This window comes from Gadus chalcogrammus, chromosome 21, assembly GCF_026213295.1.
Source record: "Gadus chalcogrammus isolate NIFS_2021 chromosome 21, NIFS_Gcha_1.0, whole genome shotgun sequence".
NCBI classification, from domain to species: Eukaryota; Metazoa; Chordata; class Actinopteri; order Gadiformes; family Gadidae; genus Gadus; species Gadus chalcogrammus.
Window position 1 is genome coordinate 12,420,364 of NC_079432.1, and position 14,960 is coordinate 12,435,323.

A 14,960-nucleotide genomic window follows, 5' to 3' on the forward strand; every position below is an offset into this window, starting at 1 on the left:
AGGAACACTGAACAACGCCAGAGCAGTACGCTGCTTCCGAAGGGCTGTGAGTCAACGTAGACTCGCTGGAAACACTGCAACTGGGAACAGTGCCAAAACTAGCTAGCTTGTGTGCCAAAATGTGACAGGATTATAAAGCAGATCTCAGAATCACAACGAAGGATGTAGCTGTCGTCTAGTTGATGTGCAATTAAAAAAAAGCCTGAATTAAAAGCAAAATAATGATAAGTGTAGGAACAGGGAAGGCTACGTTTGGGTGGTCTGTGTGCGAACGCTGCACGTTAAGATACAGACAAAAGCCAACTCCAAAGACATCGCTACGCTAAGTGCATATCATGACACCATTATCCAGCACTGTTTTCTTTTGCGACACTGTATACGTGCAGTAGAGACAGGCTTGTGTGTGTGACAGGGAACGATGGATTTTCTCTCATTGATAAGAATACGCCTCTGCTTCTTTCTCTTCTTCTGACCTCATTGAATTTTTTTTAGAAACAAAGCCGTACTAAATCACCGCACTGCTATGGATAAGTACGATGCTGAATGGTAAGAGGGTGAGAAAGGAGTGTGTGCTCGATATTAGAAACAGAATATATGACCGAGATGGAATTCTTCTTCTCTTTTAAAAACCTGCGCTGTGTGAAACATGACCTGATATGGATTCGATGTGCCAATCAAAGCTGTAATCTGTCGACTTTACCCTGCGTTCACTTTTTAAATATGTAGCTGATAAAAGGTCTGCTTGATTGTAGATGATGGTAATGTTGTTTACTAGGTTTACACACAATCATACCTGAGCCGACTTTTCTAAGCATGGGGATGTGACAAAGAGCTATACCATGCAGTGTTTATGATATTTCTTATGTTTTTTGGAGTTTGCTGTGCCATTGTAATGGGGAAGAACACAGTACTTGTATAAGTTCTCAAAGTTTGTAATACTGTTGAGCCATCTCTTGTTTTTCACACGAGTGGTATGTTTGTACTATCGGTAAATGTTTATACATTTAGAATGTGCAGAGAAAAAAAAAAACAAAACTTTATACATTTTGAAATTGTCTTACAGATGCTTGTCAAGGAACAGTGTATTGGCATTGGGGTATTTTAAGCTAACTGTATGAGTCGGATGTATTCTCTTGAAAATAATCAGTTGTCAAAGTAACCGAATGTTACTTACTATAATGAGATTACGTGTTTTCAATTTTGCTTAAATCTCGTATTATAAATTTAAGTAGTTACTTAATCTTATGGTTCTTAGTTCTTTATCTATAAATGCAACTTTCCAAGTACCACAATAACAATGTACAGTGACATAGTGCAATCGTATTGTATTTCCAAATGTTTTGGTCTATTATAGTGTTTCAAGAAGTTGTTTAAAGATTTTAAGAAATGTAAGTTATGAGGGTGCCACCTGTTTAACACTGTCAAATCTAGAATGAAATAGGCCTTCGTGTTTGGGCAAGTATACTGTAAAATAAACGAAAATATTTATATTACCACGACCTGATTACCTTTTAAAAAAGCCAAAACAAACGGTTCATTATGGGACTGAAAAAATGCTAAATTTATAGAAGTCTGTTTTCAAAAGTGCACAGAATATCTGAAAACCCTAAAATGTAATCAATGAAGGTATGAGTTTTGCTTGAATGGAGTGATGCACCCCAGGTAAGTATCAGGCAGCAGTCGCTGATGTGCTCTTACTGTACGCTCCTCAGTGGTGGGCGGGGCCCCCGCAATCTGTTATGCTAGACATTTCCGGGTCCTGTGACTTATCAGGTGGTTGTAAGTGGGTGGGGGTGAGCTGTACGTAGGTCTACTCTCTGTTCCATCTTCTCTCCTCAGCCTTTGGATACGAACTTCTAAAGTGATCTCGCCTCAAAGTCACTTTACATGAGAGAGGACGAGTAAAACAGGGAACATATCTCACAGTTGGTAGTCGCTCGTTTCGATTACCCTCACCATGGCTGGCGGTTCGGTGTCGGAATGCAAGGAGTACTTGTTCAAAGTGTTGGTGATCGGGGAATTAGGCGTGGGGAAGACGAGCATCATCAAGAGATACGTGCATCAGCTTTTCTCCCAGCACTACAGAGCCACGATTGGTGTTGACTTTGCGCTAAAAGTGATCAACTGGGACAGCAAAACCCTGGTGAGGTTACAACTTTGGGATATAGCTGGTAAGCCTTTTCTTTTAAGTTGCGGGGTTCCCGGTTTAGCTAACTAATCTCGGACTCAGCAACCTTACTTTGTCATGGCAGAACTTCTAAGGAGGCGGAAAATACTAAGTGTTTGATGAGACATTTTTTACTGACACTTTGTGTTACAGTTTACTTCTGGGCTGGCCGAGTGTGTGTTAGCCAATTACGCGCTTAAAGATCCACGCATCTAGCAACATGATTGGTTGAAAGCAAATGAGGCAAAAGAAAGCGAAAGTTTGTATTTGTGACACTAAAGTAATGTTTCAAACCGTGGCTTTCCTCCAGAGGAACGACGTTTTCCATTGTAGTGTGCGTCTTCACACCTACACGCGAATCCCGGTATGCAAATAATCAATACTTAAAGGCAGGCTCATATCTTAAATTAAGATATGAGCCTGCCTTTAAACATTGATTATTTGCATATTAAGATTCTTAATATGTCAACAATATACATCGCTCAATGGTCTTTCCCTTTTTTATCACTAAAACCTGGAGCGATGGATACGTGGGAGCCCTGAGCCGCTTAATTGGCAGTGGAATGTAGGTCACGTTATTCCGCCCTGAACAGAGGAGCGCTATGTGGACCGGTGGGGAGCAGTGTTGCCAGATAGGACCAGATTTTCCGCCAAATCTGGCAACACTGGTTGCAGCGCGCTGCATTCCATTATGGGTTCTCCACATCACATGATCATAACATAAACATTTCAAGATTGTAGATTGGTTGATTGTTGTATTTTAGCATTAATTGAGAGGTATTCAGTAATTTTTGTCAGGTTACAGACAACCATGTATTTTATCTCTTTTTTTTTTTTTTACATTATGTCAACTATTGTTAGATTATCACTTTCACCTTTAATTAGGGGGCAGACAAAACATTTTAAATGGATAGGTTTATTGCCACAGTAAATACTATTTTTGATTTCGGTCGCTTCCACTGGATGATTATTTGAAAATATTGACAGACTATGTGATTGCAATCATCATACGTCACTTTAAGTGTGTGTGTGTGTGTGTGTGTGTGTGTGTGTGTGTGTGTGTGTGTGTGTGTGTGTGTGTGTGTGTGTGTGTGTGTGTGTGTGTGTGTGTGTGTGTGTGTGTGTGTGTGTGTGTGTGTGTGTGTGTGTGTGTGTGGACTGAACTGTGTTTGAGTTGGATTTGAATTAGCCACCCCATTTAAAGAGAATTGTGTAATGAAGTCCAATTCAGACAATGGAGCACATTTAGTAACCTACCCCCTTCTGTGCATAAGGATGTAGTTAATCATTCATAAGTAGGCAAGCTGGGTTCAAAAGAGCTTATTTTTATATGTGGATGGAAGTTATGTCATCCGTGTTCTTTCCTTATTCCTTTTCTCTAGTTTTATTGAGTTCATTATTGTAGCAGGCCTCTAACTGTGACTCTTTAAGAGTGTAAATGTATTCAGTAGCTCAATAGATGGATTACAGGAACCTCAAATACTTTTACATGAAGGCACATAAAACAAGGCTTCGACCTATCAAGCCTCTCTACTTCGACAGGAAGAGAAAGTTGCCTTGAAGTACAACAAGATATACCCTCCTCTACTCTGTAAGTCTGTATCATACTGGACTCCTTTGAGCTTTCTCAAGGAGACCGCACCGGAAGATGTCACACTAGAACTTATGCTTATCACGCCGCAAGATTAGAGACCTGCTGGTGCTTTGTAAAGAATGGGATTCCTGTTTGGAGGCCCTCTCACTCATGGTTCAACTGTGTGTGTGTGTGTGTGTGTGTGTGTGTGTGTGTGTGTGTGTGTGTGTGTGTGTGTGTGTGTGTGTGTGTGTGTGTGTGTGTGTGTGTGTGTGTGTGTGTGTGTGTGTGTGGAAGTGGCACCAATGTTGGTCTTTATAACACTAATAAGACATAGCAAGCAACAATACACAACACGTGAATGGAAATCTGGAAGTATTTCCAAGAGGTTGATCGTGTTTCTTTGCTTGCGTCGTAGTTGTGTTTTGTCGTCCCAAAGGCTTAAGTTCGAGTCCCTCCCATAAGATGCGACGGATCAGAGCAGCAGGATGGTTGACTGCTGTTTTTAGATTGGACCTCGTTGCTCGCGGCGTGGCTAACTTTGGGGCGCAGGCGAATGGGATATGCGTCAAGGGGCTTGTCACAACGGTTAGCTTGTCTACCATGGGGGATGGGATGGGTGTGGGTGTGATTGGCAGCTGCCGGTTTGAAGTACAAAACACAAAGTAACTCTGCCACCGTTTTGGGCCCCGGCAAGCAGAGGCATCTAGGACCGACATGCCAGGGGAGGCAGTCTGCCTGTCACTCCCAGATACCACTCTATCAGAAGAACGGAGAGGGTGAATAATACACGAGACACGCGCACACTCACACATGGATATAATTCGTCAAGACGAGTCGTGCAAGAAGTTTCGAGTCAGGCGTTATCCAAACAGGTTCAGCCCAAGATGGACAAAAAATAATAAAATAAACCACAGAATGTTTGACTACAGCGGAGATGAATACTGAGTACTCATTATTAACAATACCAACAGAAAAAAAGGGAAAAAACATCCGCTGGAAGCATAGTGGAAGTCAGAGGTTGACTCATTCATTAAGAAGACCAGCCATTAAGCTGTTCAATTGTTCGGAAATGGCAAACTCCTCCTCATGAAGACTTTTCCGAAGGGAGAAGGACCAGAGATGTATCTAGTCCTTTCTTTTTTTTTCTTTACTTGTTCCTTTTCATAATGATACGGTCTTGGTGGAATGATGGTGATCACGGCTGGGAATAGGACGGGCTCCCGTGGTGGCAGTGGAAGCATGTGATACGGGGGAATTGCCCTTTCCGGTCTTAGCCCAGAATTGCAGCCCTCTTGTGCACTCCCCTGTGCCGGGGACAGGATGATTACACTGTGGCATGGAGTAAAGAGGCTTGGGCCGCCTCGTGCCAGGGCTTTATGTAGAGAGAGAGCCAAACAGCGAGAGAGAGGCAACCACCAGCAATGGGTTCAGTGGAGTGTTACTGTTAGTTGGGGGGAGCTGAACTATGTGCGTATTACTCTTTCAAACTTAGGAGATGTCGCCTCAATCCAAACTATTTTACCAGCACTTAGAAGGTAATAGAAGGTCACATTTACATTTACATTTAGGGCATTTAGCAGACGCTTTTATCCAAAGCGACTTACAATATGTACATTTGTCATAAGAAGTGCATCAATATATCGCTGTCGGTACAGAAAGGATGTTCATAGAACCAGGATTCTAGTACCACGATTGTGGTACTAGAGTGCAAGTACCACAATCGCTAGGCTAATCAATTCCCGTGTTACAGCCATGATGGCAGCAGTTGCTACACAGTTAAGTGCTCTAATACAATACAGTGCAATACAATACAATGCAATACAATACAATACAATGGTGGCCAGAAGGGGGGGGGATGGCTATGCAGTGTCGAGGTGGACTCTGAACAGGTGAGTCTTGAGTCTTTTTCGGAAGATAGTGAGCGACTCAGCGGTCCTGAGAGCGGCAGGGAGCTCGTTCCACCACTGAGGTCCCAAAACCGAGAAAAGTTGTGACTTTGCTGAACGGCCTTTGCTAGCTCTTAGCGATGGAGGTTCCAGACGTCCAGCTAAGGTAGTTGAGCGGAGGGATCGAGCTGGGGTGTGTGGCTTTAGCAATGCTTGGAGATAGGCAGGAGCAGTTCCATCGACTGCCTTGTATGCCAGTACCATCGTCTTAAATTTGATGCGAGCTACTACAGGGAGCCAGTGGAGGTCCCGGAAGAGGGGGGTCACATGGGAGAACTTCGGTAGGTTGAAGACGAGGCGCGCTGCCGCATTCTGGATGCGCTGGTCACCTCTCACGTGCTGTTTGTTGGGATTTAAACGTGCAGGTCACGTGTACATCAGCCTTTCTGCAGGTCTCTCTAGGTTCGGTGGGGGCTGCAAGCAAAACTTTGGTTTAGTTTAGTGTACAATACACTGATGTTATTTCAGAGTTAGAGATGGTAGCTCTGGTGGTGTAAGGGAAGGGGGTTGTCGTTTGAAGTCTCACAGCCATTTGCCTCCCAACAAACGGGAAGACTGCTGTGTCTGCTACTGCAATGTCTGGCTTGGACAGTTTCTATGGCAACCCACCCTCAGACTTATGCGCCTATAAAGCGCAGGAGACTGGAGTTGCTAGGGCTATGGATAATGATGATACTTCTGTCTGTACACACGCACACGCACACACAATGATAATCCAATCGTGTCTTTAACCAGTGGCTTTCTTTTAATGAGGTGTTTCTGTTTCACACGTTCAAAAGTGTCATTGATGCTCATGGTCTTACAGGGATAGCCCGGATCAGTGCAGGATTCTGTGGATTTTGACAGTTTAAAGCTTTAGGAATCTTTCATTTTTGCACACAAGACCAATCTGAGTGCATGCGGTCGTCCACCAAGCTTCCCCTCAGGAATGAATCAAACAACTGTTTGCTTTTCCAAACAGCAAGAGCTATATTCATTAAGTTTGTCTGTTTTAAAAAGTGAAGCAATTAAGGAAACACACGGTCGCCACACACACACAGTTACATTTTTATCTAATAAACAGTTATATCTAACTATACTCGTGAGGTCATTTTTAGTATCCTTAGGAAGAGTTTCCATATGCAACAATGTTGGCAAAGTTACCGAAGTTATGAACCCTCTCAGAGTATAGCTCAGTGAATTTGAATGAAATAATTCAAATAAAAGATTGCAATCTAGATTGCTGCTGAGCTTGATGCATCCGTTGTTCTTATGTTCCTATTGAACATTGTGGGGTTTGCTAAAACGAGTCTGGTCAATGTCAGATATGGTGGGGCTGGCTGTCACTTATAGGGTTGTAGACTCCTACCCAATAGCACCTCAATAACCTAAAAATAATCATTACCGATCAACATTAATGAACCTTGCAAAGCTTTTATGTATTTCAGACTTTACTGTGTATGGGTATAGCTGTGTTTAGGCATGCATCTCGTCATCATTTTAATCATCTTCTAATGATAAACCCAGATCACAATAAGTTAATCCCCTGTTTACGGAAGTGAGATGAAACACTGCTTGAAAGTCACGTCCATTCCTCCCTTTGTACTTTCCACCCTTTCATTGATTGCGCCAATCTGTGTTCTTTATACACTTGGAGAGCAACACATTTCACTGCAGCGTCCCTCGAGTCCAAAAACAAGAAAAACGGCATTGGTAGCCGGCTAGCCGCTATTCATTTACCGATAATCTTCCTTCACCTTGGTGCGGAAGAAATTTAGACTCCTCATAGACCTCTGAGCGGTACTCTGTTCAATGCCAGCTAGCGTGAATTTCACCGAACCCAATAAACCATAACATTATGTATTCATCTACTCTCAAAGCTATGCATGATACCCCTGTCACATCCTACCTTTTTTATTGAAAAGCAAAGAGCTGCCATTTCCAACAATCAGGGGAGTGATACTTGTTTTGCCAATCGTTGACTCTGCAGTCGAGAACCTTCAAGCTGCTACCCCTCTCACTTCACTTAAAGCCACAAAATAAAAACCCCAAAAGAAATCTCTAAAAAATATCTTCGATTAAGACAGGTTTGTTTTTGGTTTAAATTCTCACTTCCTTTAATAAAGCTGTCTACTGTCAGCAGTGAAACTTATAATATTTCATGAATGATGTAAAATAGCAATTTTCGGAGGCTCCCGGAGCCCTGGAAGAGAGGTTCTTTATCCTTCGGGTTCGCGGCTCTCCGTTCCACTGTGTCATGCCTCTCCTGAACTCACCTGAGGTTACGGGGGCTAAAATTAGACACTCAATTACAAGCAATTACTGGCAGCGCCCCTAGGCCCTGCGGTGCATGTTCCCTGGCTTGCTCACACCCCTACCCTGTCACATATGTGCCCGGCTGTAAGAGAAAGAGATTGTGGTGCTAGTGTAGTGAAAGCGCATAAAAAAGGAAGTCTGTTTGCAGTTCCTCAACGCTGCTATTTTGGTATTTGGAACTTGAATGTTGGCCAAACTGCACGGTGACCGCGGTCTGGGATTGTTGCGTAACCTTCACGTTGGCAGCCGTCTTATTGGGAATGTATCATAAGGAAGATGATGATGTTCAGGGGTTTTTCTAGAAAAAAAAAGTAGCAGGGAGCAGACCCCTGCGCAAAGCCGAGGGAGCAACGCGACCGATGCGGGGGATGGTGTGGAAGGGGGGTCCCCCCCCCCACGGCGCGAAGCCTTTGAAAAAATAATGATTAAATGGTACATTCTGAGGCTATCTTAGAGAGAAATTCTAGCTCTTGTGGTCATCCTGAAAAACTAAAATACTATCAACTTTTGGTAGACTTGTACAACTTTACCCTGTAAATAAACACGACAAATTTCAAAAATATTGGCAAAACTTTTATTAAGTAGGACAAATCACAACAGCAGCCGTCTGTTCCTGAGACTGCCCCAACGGCTCACTGCCTTGTCAAAATCAAATTGATCAATTGCAGGCCCCTCAATACTGATCCTGAGGAGGTGGTTCAAGGTAGCGTTAGTCATGGTAGACCTCCTGTGCCATGCCTCTATGGAACAAGTTTTGGGGCTCTAGAGTCAATAATGGCGACGCTATAGAAATGTTACTATTGTTGTCGTTTTCAGTTTTGCACTTTGCAGACGGTCCCTAAGCTCGCGGCTGAAAGCCGACTGCTCGTAGAAGCCAATGCAATTCAGTTTTGCACTTTGCAGACGGTCCCTAAGCTCGCGGCTGAAAGCCGACTGCTCGTAGAAGCCAATGCAATTCACCGTTCGCTAAAGACGGCTCGTTTGGATGAAAACTATGTTGTAGCTGGTTCTCTGGGTTACTACACTTTTATTGGGCTAATTCGGCCGTGCAGCTGCCATTTAGTCCCCTGCTACGGGTTCCCTGGTAACAGGGAACCCTGTTCGACTGTTCGTTTTGCTCTCGCAAAACTCTTGATCAACACTCAGCATTTGTTTATTTCTGTCGTTCATTGAAACCGCTTTGTGCAGAGAGAACTGGAATGGTCTTGTATACTTGCTTAGCATCTTAGCGCCTTGACCAAAAACCCATTCAAATACATAGCAGCTAATAACTTTAACCTTAGCATGTCGACTCGGTCTGGGAAACTCCAATTCGGATCGGAATATTTTTGGAGTAATTATAAGTTATTTGAGGATCAGACACATTGTCAGGTGGTGGTGTTGGGATATTTTCGCGGAGAAAAGATCGTTTTGAGAAATAGTGTATGTTGTACAGCAGCATGTAAGTACAGATCCAAGTCTGACAGGTTCAGTCGGCATTTCGGTAGGATGGCGCACGCCGGGAGTATCGGGGCGCAGCGCCCCTGTTCCCTTGTTTAGAAAAAACCCTGATGTTGAATCTATCATATGTGGCTGCGAGACTGTAGCTAATGTATGTAATATGTGTGGTCAGTGGTTGATTGCCTGATAGACTCAATACTTTATTTGATGCTTAAAATAAATTTAGACAGTGTGACGTCTCCTCTTGTGGATACATACATTTACTGTGAATTCTCTCTTCAGTCATGTCTCGCTATACAACTGCGCTCTTAATATAGAATAGATGGATAATGTGTCTGATTTTTACATCTCCAATGAGGATACATTTTTGAGTCTACTGTAAGTGTTGTGAGCATGTGCTCTCCTAGGTGTCTTTAGTCAAGAACTAGTATTCAACCTTTTGTTAAACCACACTTGAGGGTCTTATTCTGTCTCTGCCTGCTTGTTGGCAGACTTGAGGGTAGAGAAGTTGAGAACAGATAATGTGAACAGACAGGTAGGGATGAATGCAGACCACCACTTGATGTGACTCAAAGGGTTACCCATTGAACCCCTCCCTCCCCCCTGACCAAAGAACGGCCCTCAGTGCCTCATGGACTTAAAGAGATTGAAAGGTATGCTGAAAGAAAATCGTATTTATTTATTAATCCATTTATTCATGTCTTGCTCAAGAGGCCGGTTCCTCTATTGGTTTTATATTTGGAGGAAACACCAGGTGGAATTCCCCATCCACAATCCTGTTGTTCCGGTTTGCAATTGCATACGAAGTTGTAATCTGTTACATAAAAACGTATAACCTGAAGCAGAAAATCCCCAAACATTCCAGGGGAAACACCACACAGCTCTTTGAAGCTGCCATCCTATTAATTTATAACTAGTGCCATAGCTCCTGCCAATTCTGCCGTTTATCTACATTCTATTGACCAATGCACGCCTGACTGTGTCCGAGAGGACGTGGTCAATCTTCATCAGACCTATCCAGGGTCATTGTTAGTTTAAATCTCCCTCTTAATATTAAGAGTCATTTTTTTTCTACAAATGTTTCCAACATAGCAGTAGGCAGTGCTTCATACGGTGGGCGTTTGCTCCTTTGCTCATGCCAACAAGCTTCTTCTGGAAAACACATTTATTTTGTTATTATTATGATACAAGTGAATAATCGTACTAAATCCTCTGAGCGACCCTGCGCCACCAGGTCAGGAGCGGTTCGGCAACATGACGCGGGTGTACTACAAGGAGGCTGTCGGGGCCTTCGTGGTGTTCGACGTGACGCGGGGCTCCACGTTCGAGGCGGTGTCCAAGTGGAAGCACGACCTGGACAGCAAGGTGAAGCTGGCCAACGGCAGCCCCATCCCCTCGGTGCTGCTGGCCAATAAGTGTGACCAGAAGAAGGAGACCACCAGCAACACGTCGCTCATGGACAACTTCTGCCGGGAGACGGGCTTCCTGGGCTGGTTTGAGACCTCCGCTAAGGTGAGATATGAGAGAGAGAGAGACTGGGAAAGACTCGCTCTAGAAACGATCAGGCATTCTGGAAATAGAACACAAACACACACACACACACACTTGTTGTATAATTTCTATTTTGTAAAAAAGAAATACAAAGTCATTCACTGTTATGAATCTCGTGAGATACCTGCCATGGTCAGATAAAAAAAAGAAGTAAATTTGAACCACAAGCCATTTCAGGATTGCATAATAATTCCTGTCTGTCCATGCAAATTGTACAGTTTAAGCCGCATATCAGAGTTCACAAAAGTTACGTGTCATTCAAATTAGATAAATATCCTATATTTGAGGTATATATTTTTACAGCCAGTTGGAATCCCATCGCATCACACCAACAATGTGACGGATGTGTAATGAATCCCCTTCTAAAAAATGTCTTTGAAATCCACAATGGACGTTATAAACAGTGATGCTAGTGACCAGTGAAAATGAAAAGTACAAGATAGACTTTAAGCTGCCTTGCAAAGCCAGTTCCAATACTGGCTGAGAGAAACCCCTCTTGGGGTCATTTTTCAGGAATCATGTTGAGTTAAACAGCTGAAACAAATTTTTTTGGTCATAATACCGCTTGTGTAACACACACTTATTTGATCAGTCTTAGTTAAGATCTAAACGGATTAAATACAAATAAAAACACATGCTTCATGGGTTTTAATGTTTATCCGAATCGTGGGTGTCTACGATGGTATCCTGAATTATTGTTGATACAGTTCATCAAAATGCACAAAACGCAAATGTATGCATTGTACAAACATACATGCTAAACCGCAATCAGCTTGTGCTTTTAAAACAAAGAAATGCATTGAACAGAACCTGTTCACTGCAGGTTCATTGTTTCATGGGCTGTGTAGCCATGCATCTTTGGACAGTAAATGCAACTTTCATCACATAAGCACACTCTTGGTCAGGTTTTACCCATTGGTTCAATTTGCAAGCTGTAGTCCAGAATGGCTAACAAAGTAACATGTCCCCCCCCCCCTCCCGCAATATATTTCCAACCAATTTTCCACATTTTCTTTCAATGGCAGCATAATCAAACATAAATCCCAATTGGTCCCCAAACCCCTGTGTGAACCTGACTGCTTCCAGGGACGGCGTGACAGACGTAGCGCCGCGAGCGCTGCATGTGACACTTCTACCGGTCAGAGATGCCTAACTTCATTTGAAGGGGACATCTCTGCCTGACACCGAGTTCAGACATTTCACGAGGGCTTGTTCCATGACTGGAACCACCCAAACTCTTATTTGACGGCCTATGACTATTCTTCCTCTCTTACACACACACACACACACACACACACACACACACACACACACACACACACACACACACACACACACACACACACACACACACACACACACACACACACACACACACACACACACACACACACACACACACCTCAGGCTTGTTGACTGCAGGTATGCAGTGCTGGCTCATTGCATGGTATTGGAACCTCCCTTTGGCTCCGTAGTCATTACGTGTGACTGTAATCAAAACCCATCCCATGCTGAGTCATGTGATGTGTGTTACGGGGTGGGGGGTTGAAGTGGCCGGGCAGCAGACAGCTTCCCGACTAGCAAGGAAGGAGGAGCAGACGTCAGCATGCGTAGCGTGTGACATGCTGTGTGTTTATATGCAAAGCGTCCTAACCAGCCCGAGATCACCGCAATGCCATGTCCCGAGGTGTTGTGGAAACTTCTTTGTTCTAAACCTCTGTGTGTGTGTGTGTGTGTGTGTGTGTGTGTGTGTGTGTGTGTGTGTGTGTGTGTGTGTGTGTGTGTGTGTGTGTGTGTGTGTGTGTGTGTGTGTGTGTGTGTGTGTGTGTGTGTGTGTGTGTGTGTCATAAAAGGCGAGTGTATGAGTTGCTGACTGAGTGAGTGAGAAAGAAAAAGACAGAAAGGTGTGTGTTTGTATCCCGAAGACTGTCTCCCACAAAAATACTTTAGATAAAACTAGCAGAATGGGATGTGTTGTGTTGTAGCGTCAGACGTTCTTATGGTTTCAAGTCAAATTTTTCTTTGACAAGCAGCTACTAATGAGAACACAGTGAAGCGATGGGAGATCAAAGTGTAAACTATTAAACGGTGTGATAATAATGAGGCTATTCATTTTGTAATGACTCTACTTAGTAATTTCCCATTTCTGTTGTTTCCCATTGAGGGCTTCTGGATTTGTGATGGCCTGTTTTATAATTTTCTTTACCTTCAACCTTTTTGCCATGTTTTCGTGTTCTCGTTCAGGACAACATCAACGTGGACGAGGCGGCGCGCTTCCTGGTAGAAAACATCCTGGCCAATGACAAGGGCCTGCCCTACGAGGAGACCAACGGAGACCGCATCAAGCTGCACCAGGAGACCGTGGCTGCGGAGAGCAAGTCGGGCTGCTGCTAGTGCCGCTTCGGCCCTCCAGCCCCCACGCAGACCCAGAACCTTGCTGCCCTACCAATGCCTACGCATGCGTCCATGCGGCGGTGTGTCTTGTCCTTGTGTGACCTAGGGCCTGTATGGACTATGTCTCTCTTTGTTCCACTGCACTGCCAAATGTATTGCCCCCCCCCCCCCCCCCACCAACCACAGATGCAGATAAATCGCTTGGGGAGGAAAAGGCAGCGTTTAAGATGATATGCATACAAATGACTCCATTCTGTTCTCAAGATTTGTCCTTTTTTTGTAAATTATAATCTTTGCTGCCTCTCTCCCTGACCCAGAAACCCCCCCCCCCCCCGAGCCATTATACTGTGACGAATGTTAAAGGTGCTGAAAATATGGCACTGACACATCCATCGTCATTGAGAAAACAAACTGTCAGGGTATATTTCCCCCGGTCTCTTTGATCAGTATTCATCCATCTCACGCACTTCCCCGTCAGACGCATTGCTTTTGTGTCTGACAAAGCAGACGATATTGAGAGGCTTACCCGAAAAGCGGACTAAATGGATTCAAATGCCTTTATAAATGTCCGGCCTAATGTTTTAAATCCATCTGTATCTATTAAAATCAATAAGAATTTCATGTTAAAAATAATTGAATGAAAATGGGCATCTCTCTGTCATGTCTTTTGGTCTTCAAGCCACAAATAGTTTTTCCTCCCAGAGTTCTTCATTCTAGCCTTTTCATGACGGTACAGCATGTAAAATAGTGTTCCAGAAGTGTTGATTTGGTGTTTATTTTTAATATATAGGTGTGTCACATTGTCAGTGTTTTCTCTAGACCCTACACTGAAGGACACAAAAGGACATTGCTATGAAATAGGTCTGAATGAATAAAATGAAGGTTTTTTTTGTAACGGTAAAAAAATAAATGTCTAAAATATGTATTTTAACTGGTGTTTGTTTATGTGTTAAATCGTGTACTGATAAAACAAGATCATTTGACAGAGGATTATAATCTCTTGACATGGGGAATAATAATCTCTGTATAGTGAAATCTTTTTAACATGTAATTTCGATTATATATGGTGTTCCCATGAGAATAAACGTCTACAAGAATAAACATTTTAACCAATGACTGTTGTATACATTTTTGAATCCATGTCTATACTGTACATAGGCCGAAACTAATGTCAGCAATATCAGTAGATGAGAGGTAGTCCAAGCTAATATCTTCCGGGAACTGTTAACTAATGAATTGTGCATGAAAATATATAAACCACCATATAAACGCTATTTTGATACAGATCTGAATGGTTGAGCCCCCAGGGATCCGTCTCCCTTCGATCCCATCACATGATCCCTGTATTTTGAGTTCCGGGAGTTGCAGGAGATTGCCTAGCAACCAACCATGTAAACAAACGTTAGAGACGCACGCGGCTGTATTTCTGTACGTTGTTCGGGTTCATTCTGCTGCCGGAGATTTCCCTTTCATTAAGTTGTATTCGTATGTTTCATTCAACCAACTGCAATGTCCAAGGGACCGCCTAAGAAAAGAGAGTCTTCGAGCCGACTGACATCATCACAAGGCCAGGCATCAACTAAGGAGTAAG

General features: G+C 43.3%; 2 protein-coding genes across 2 annotated transcripts in view; both read left to right on the forward strand.

Annotated features, from left to right (window-relative positions):
* Positions 1 to 1,764: 1,764 nt before the first annotated feature.
* Positions 1,765 to 14,499, forward strand: LOC130374505 (ras-related protein Rab-32-like). Its single transcript, XM_056581301.1, has 3 exons — positions 1,765 to 2,171; positions 10,659 to 10,936; positions 13,220 to 14,499. The coding sequence occupies exons 1-3, from the start codon at positions 1,958 to 1,960 to the stop codon at positions 13,367 to 13,369; spliced, it is 642 nt and encodes a 213-aa protein (XP_056437276.1). The 5' UTR covers positions 1,765 to 1,957; the 3' UTR covers positions 13,370 to 14,499.
* Positions 14,500 to 14,622: 123 nt separating this feature from the next.
* adgb (androglobin) overlaps positions 14,623 to 14,960 on the forward strand; it is a 58,517-nt gene continuing 58,179 nt past the window's right edge. Inside the window, 1 exon segment of the mRNA XM_056581302.1 lies at positions 14,623 to 14,955. Within this exon segment, the coding sequence (XP_056437277.1) occupies positions 14,879 to 14,955 (77 nt within the window). The 5' untranslated portion in view covers positions 14,623 to 14,878.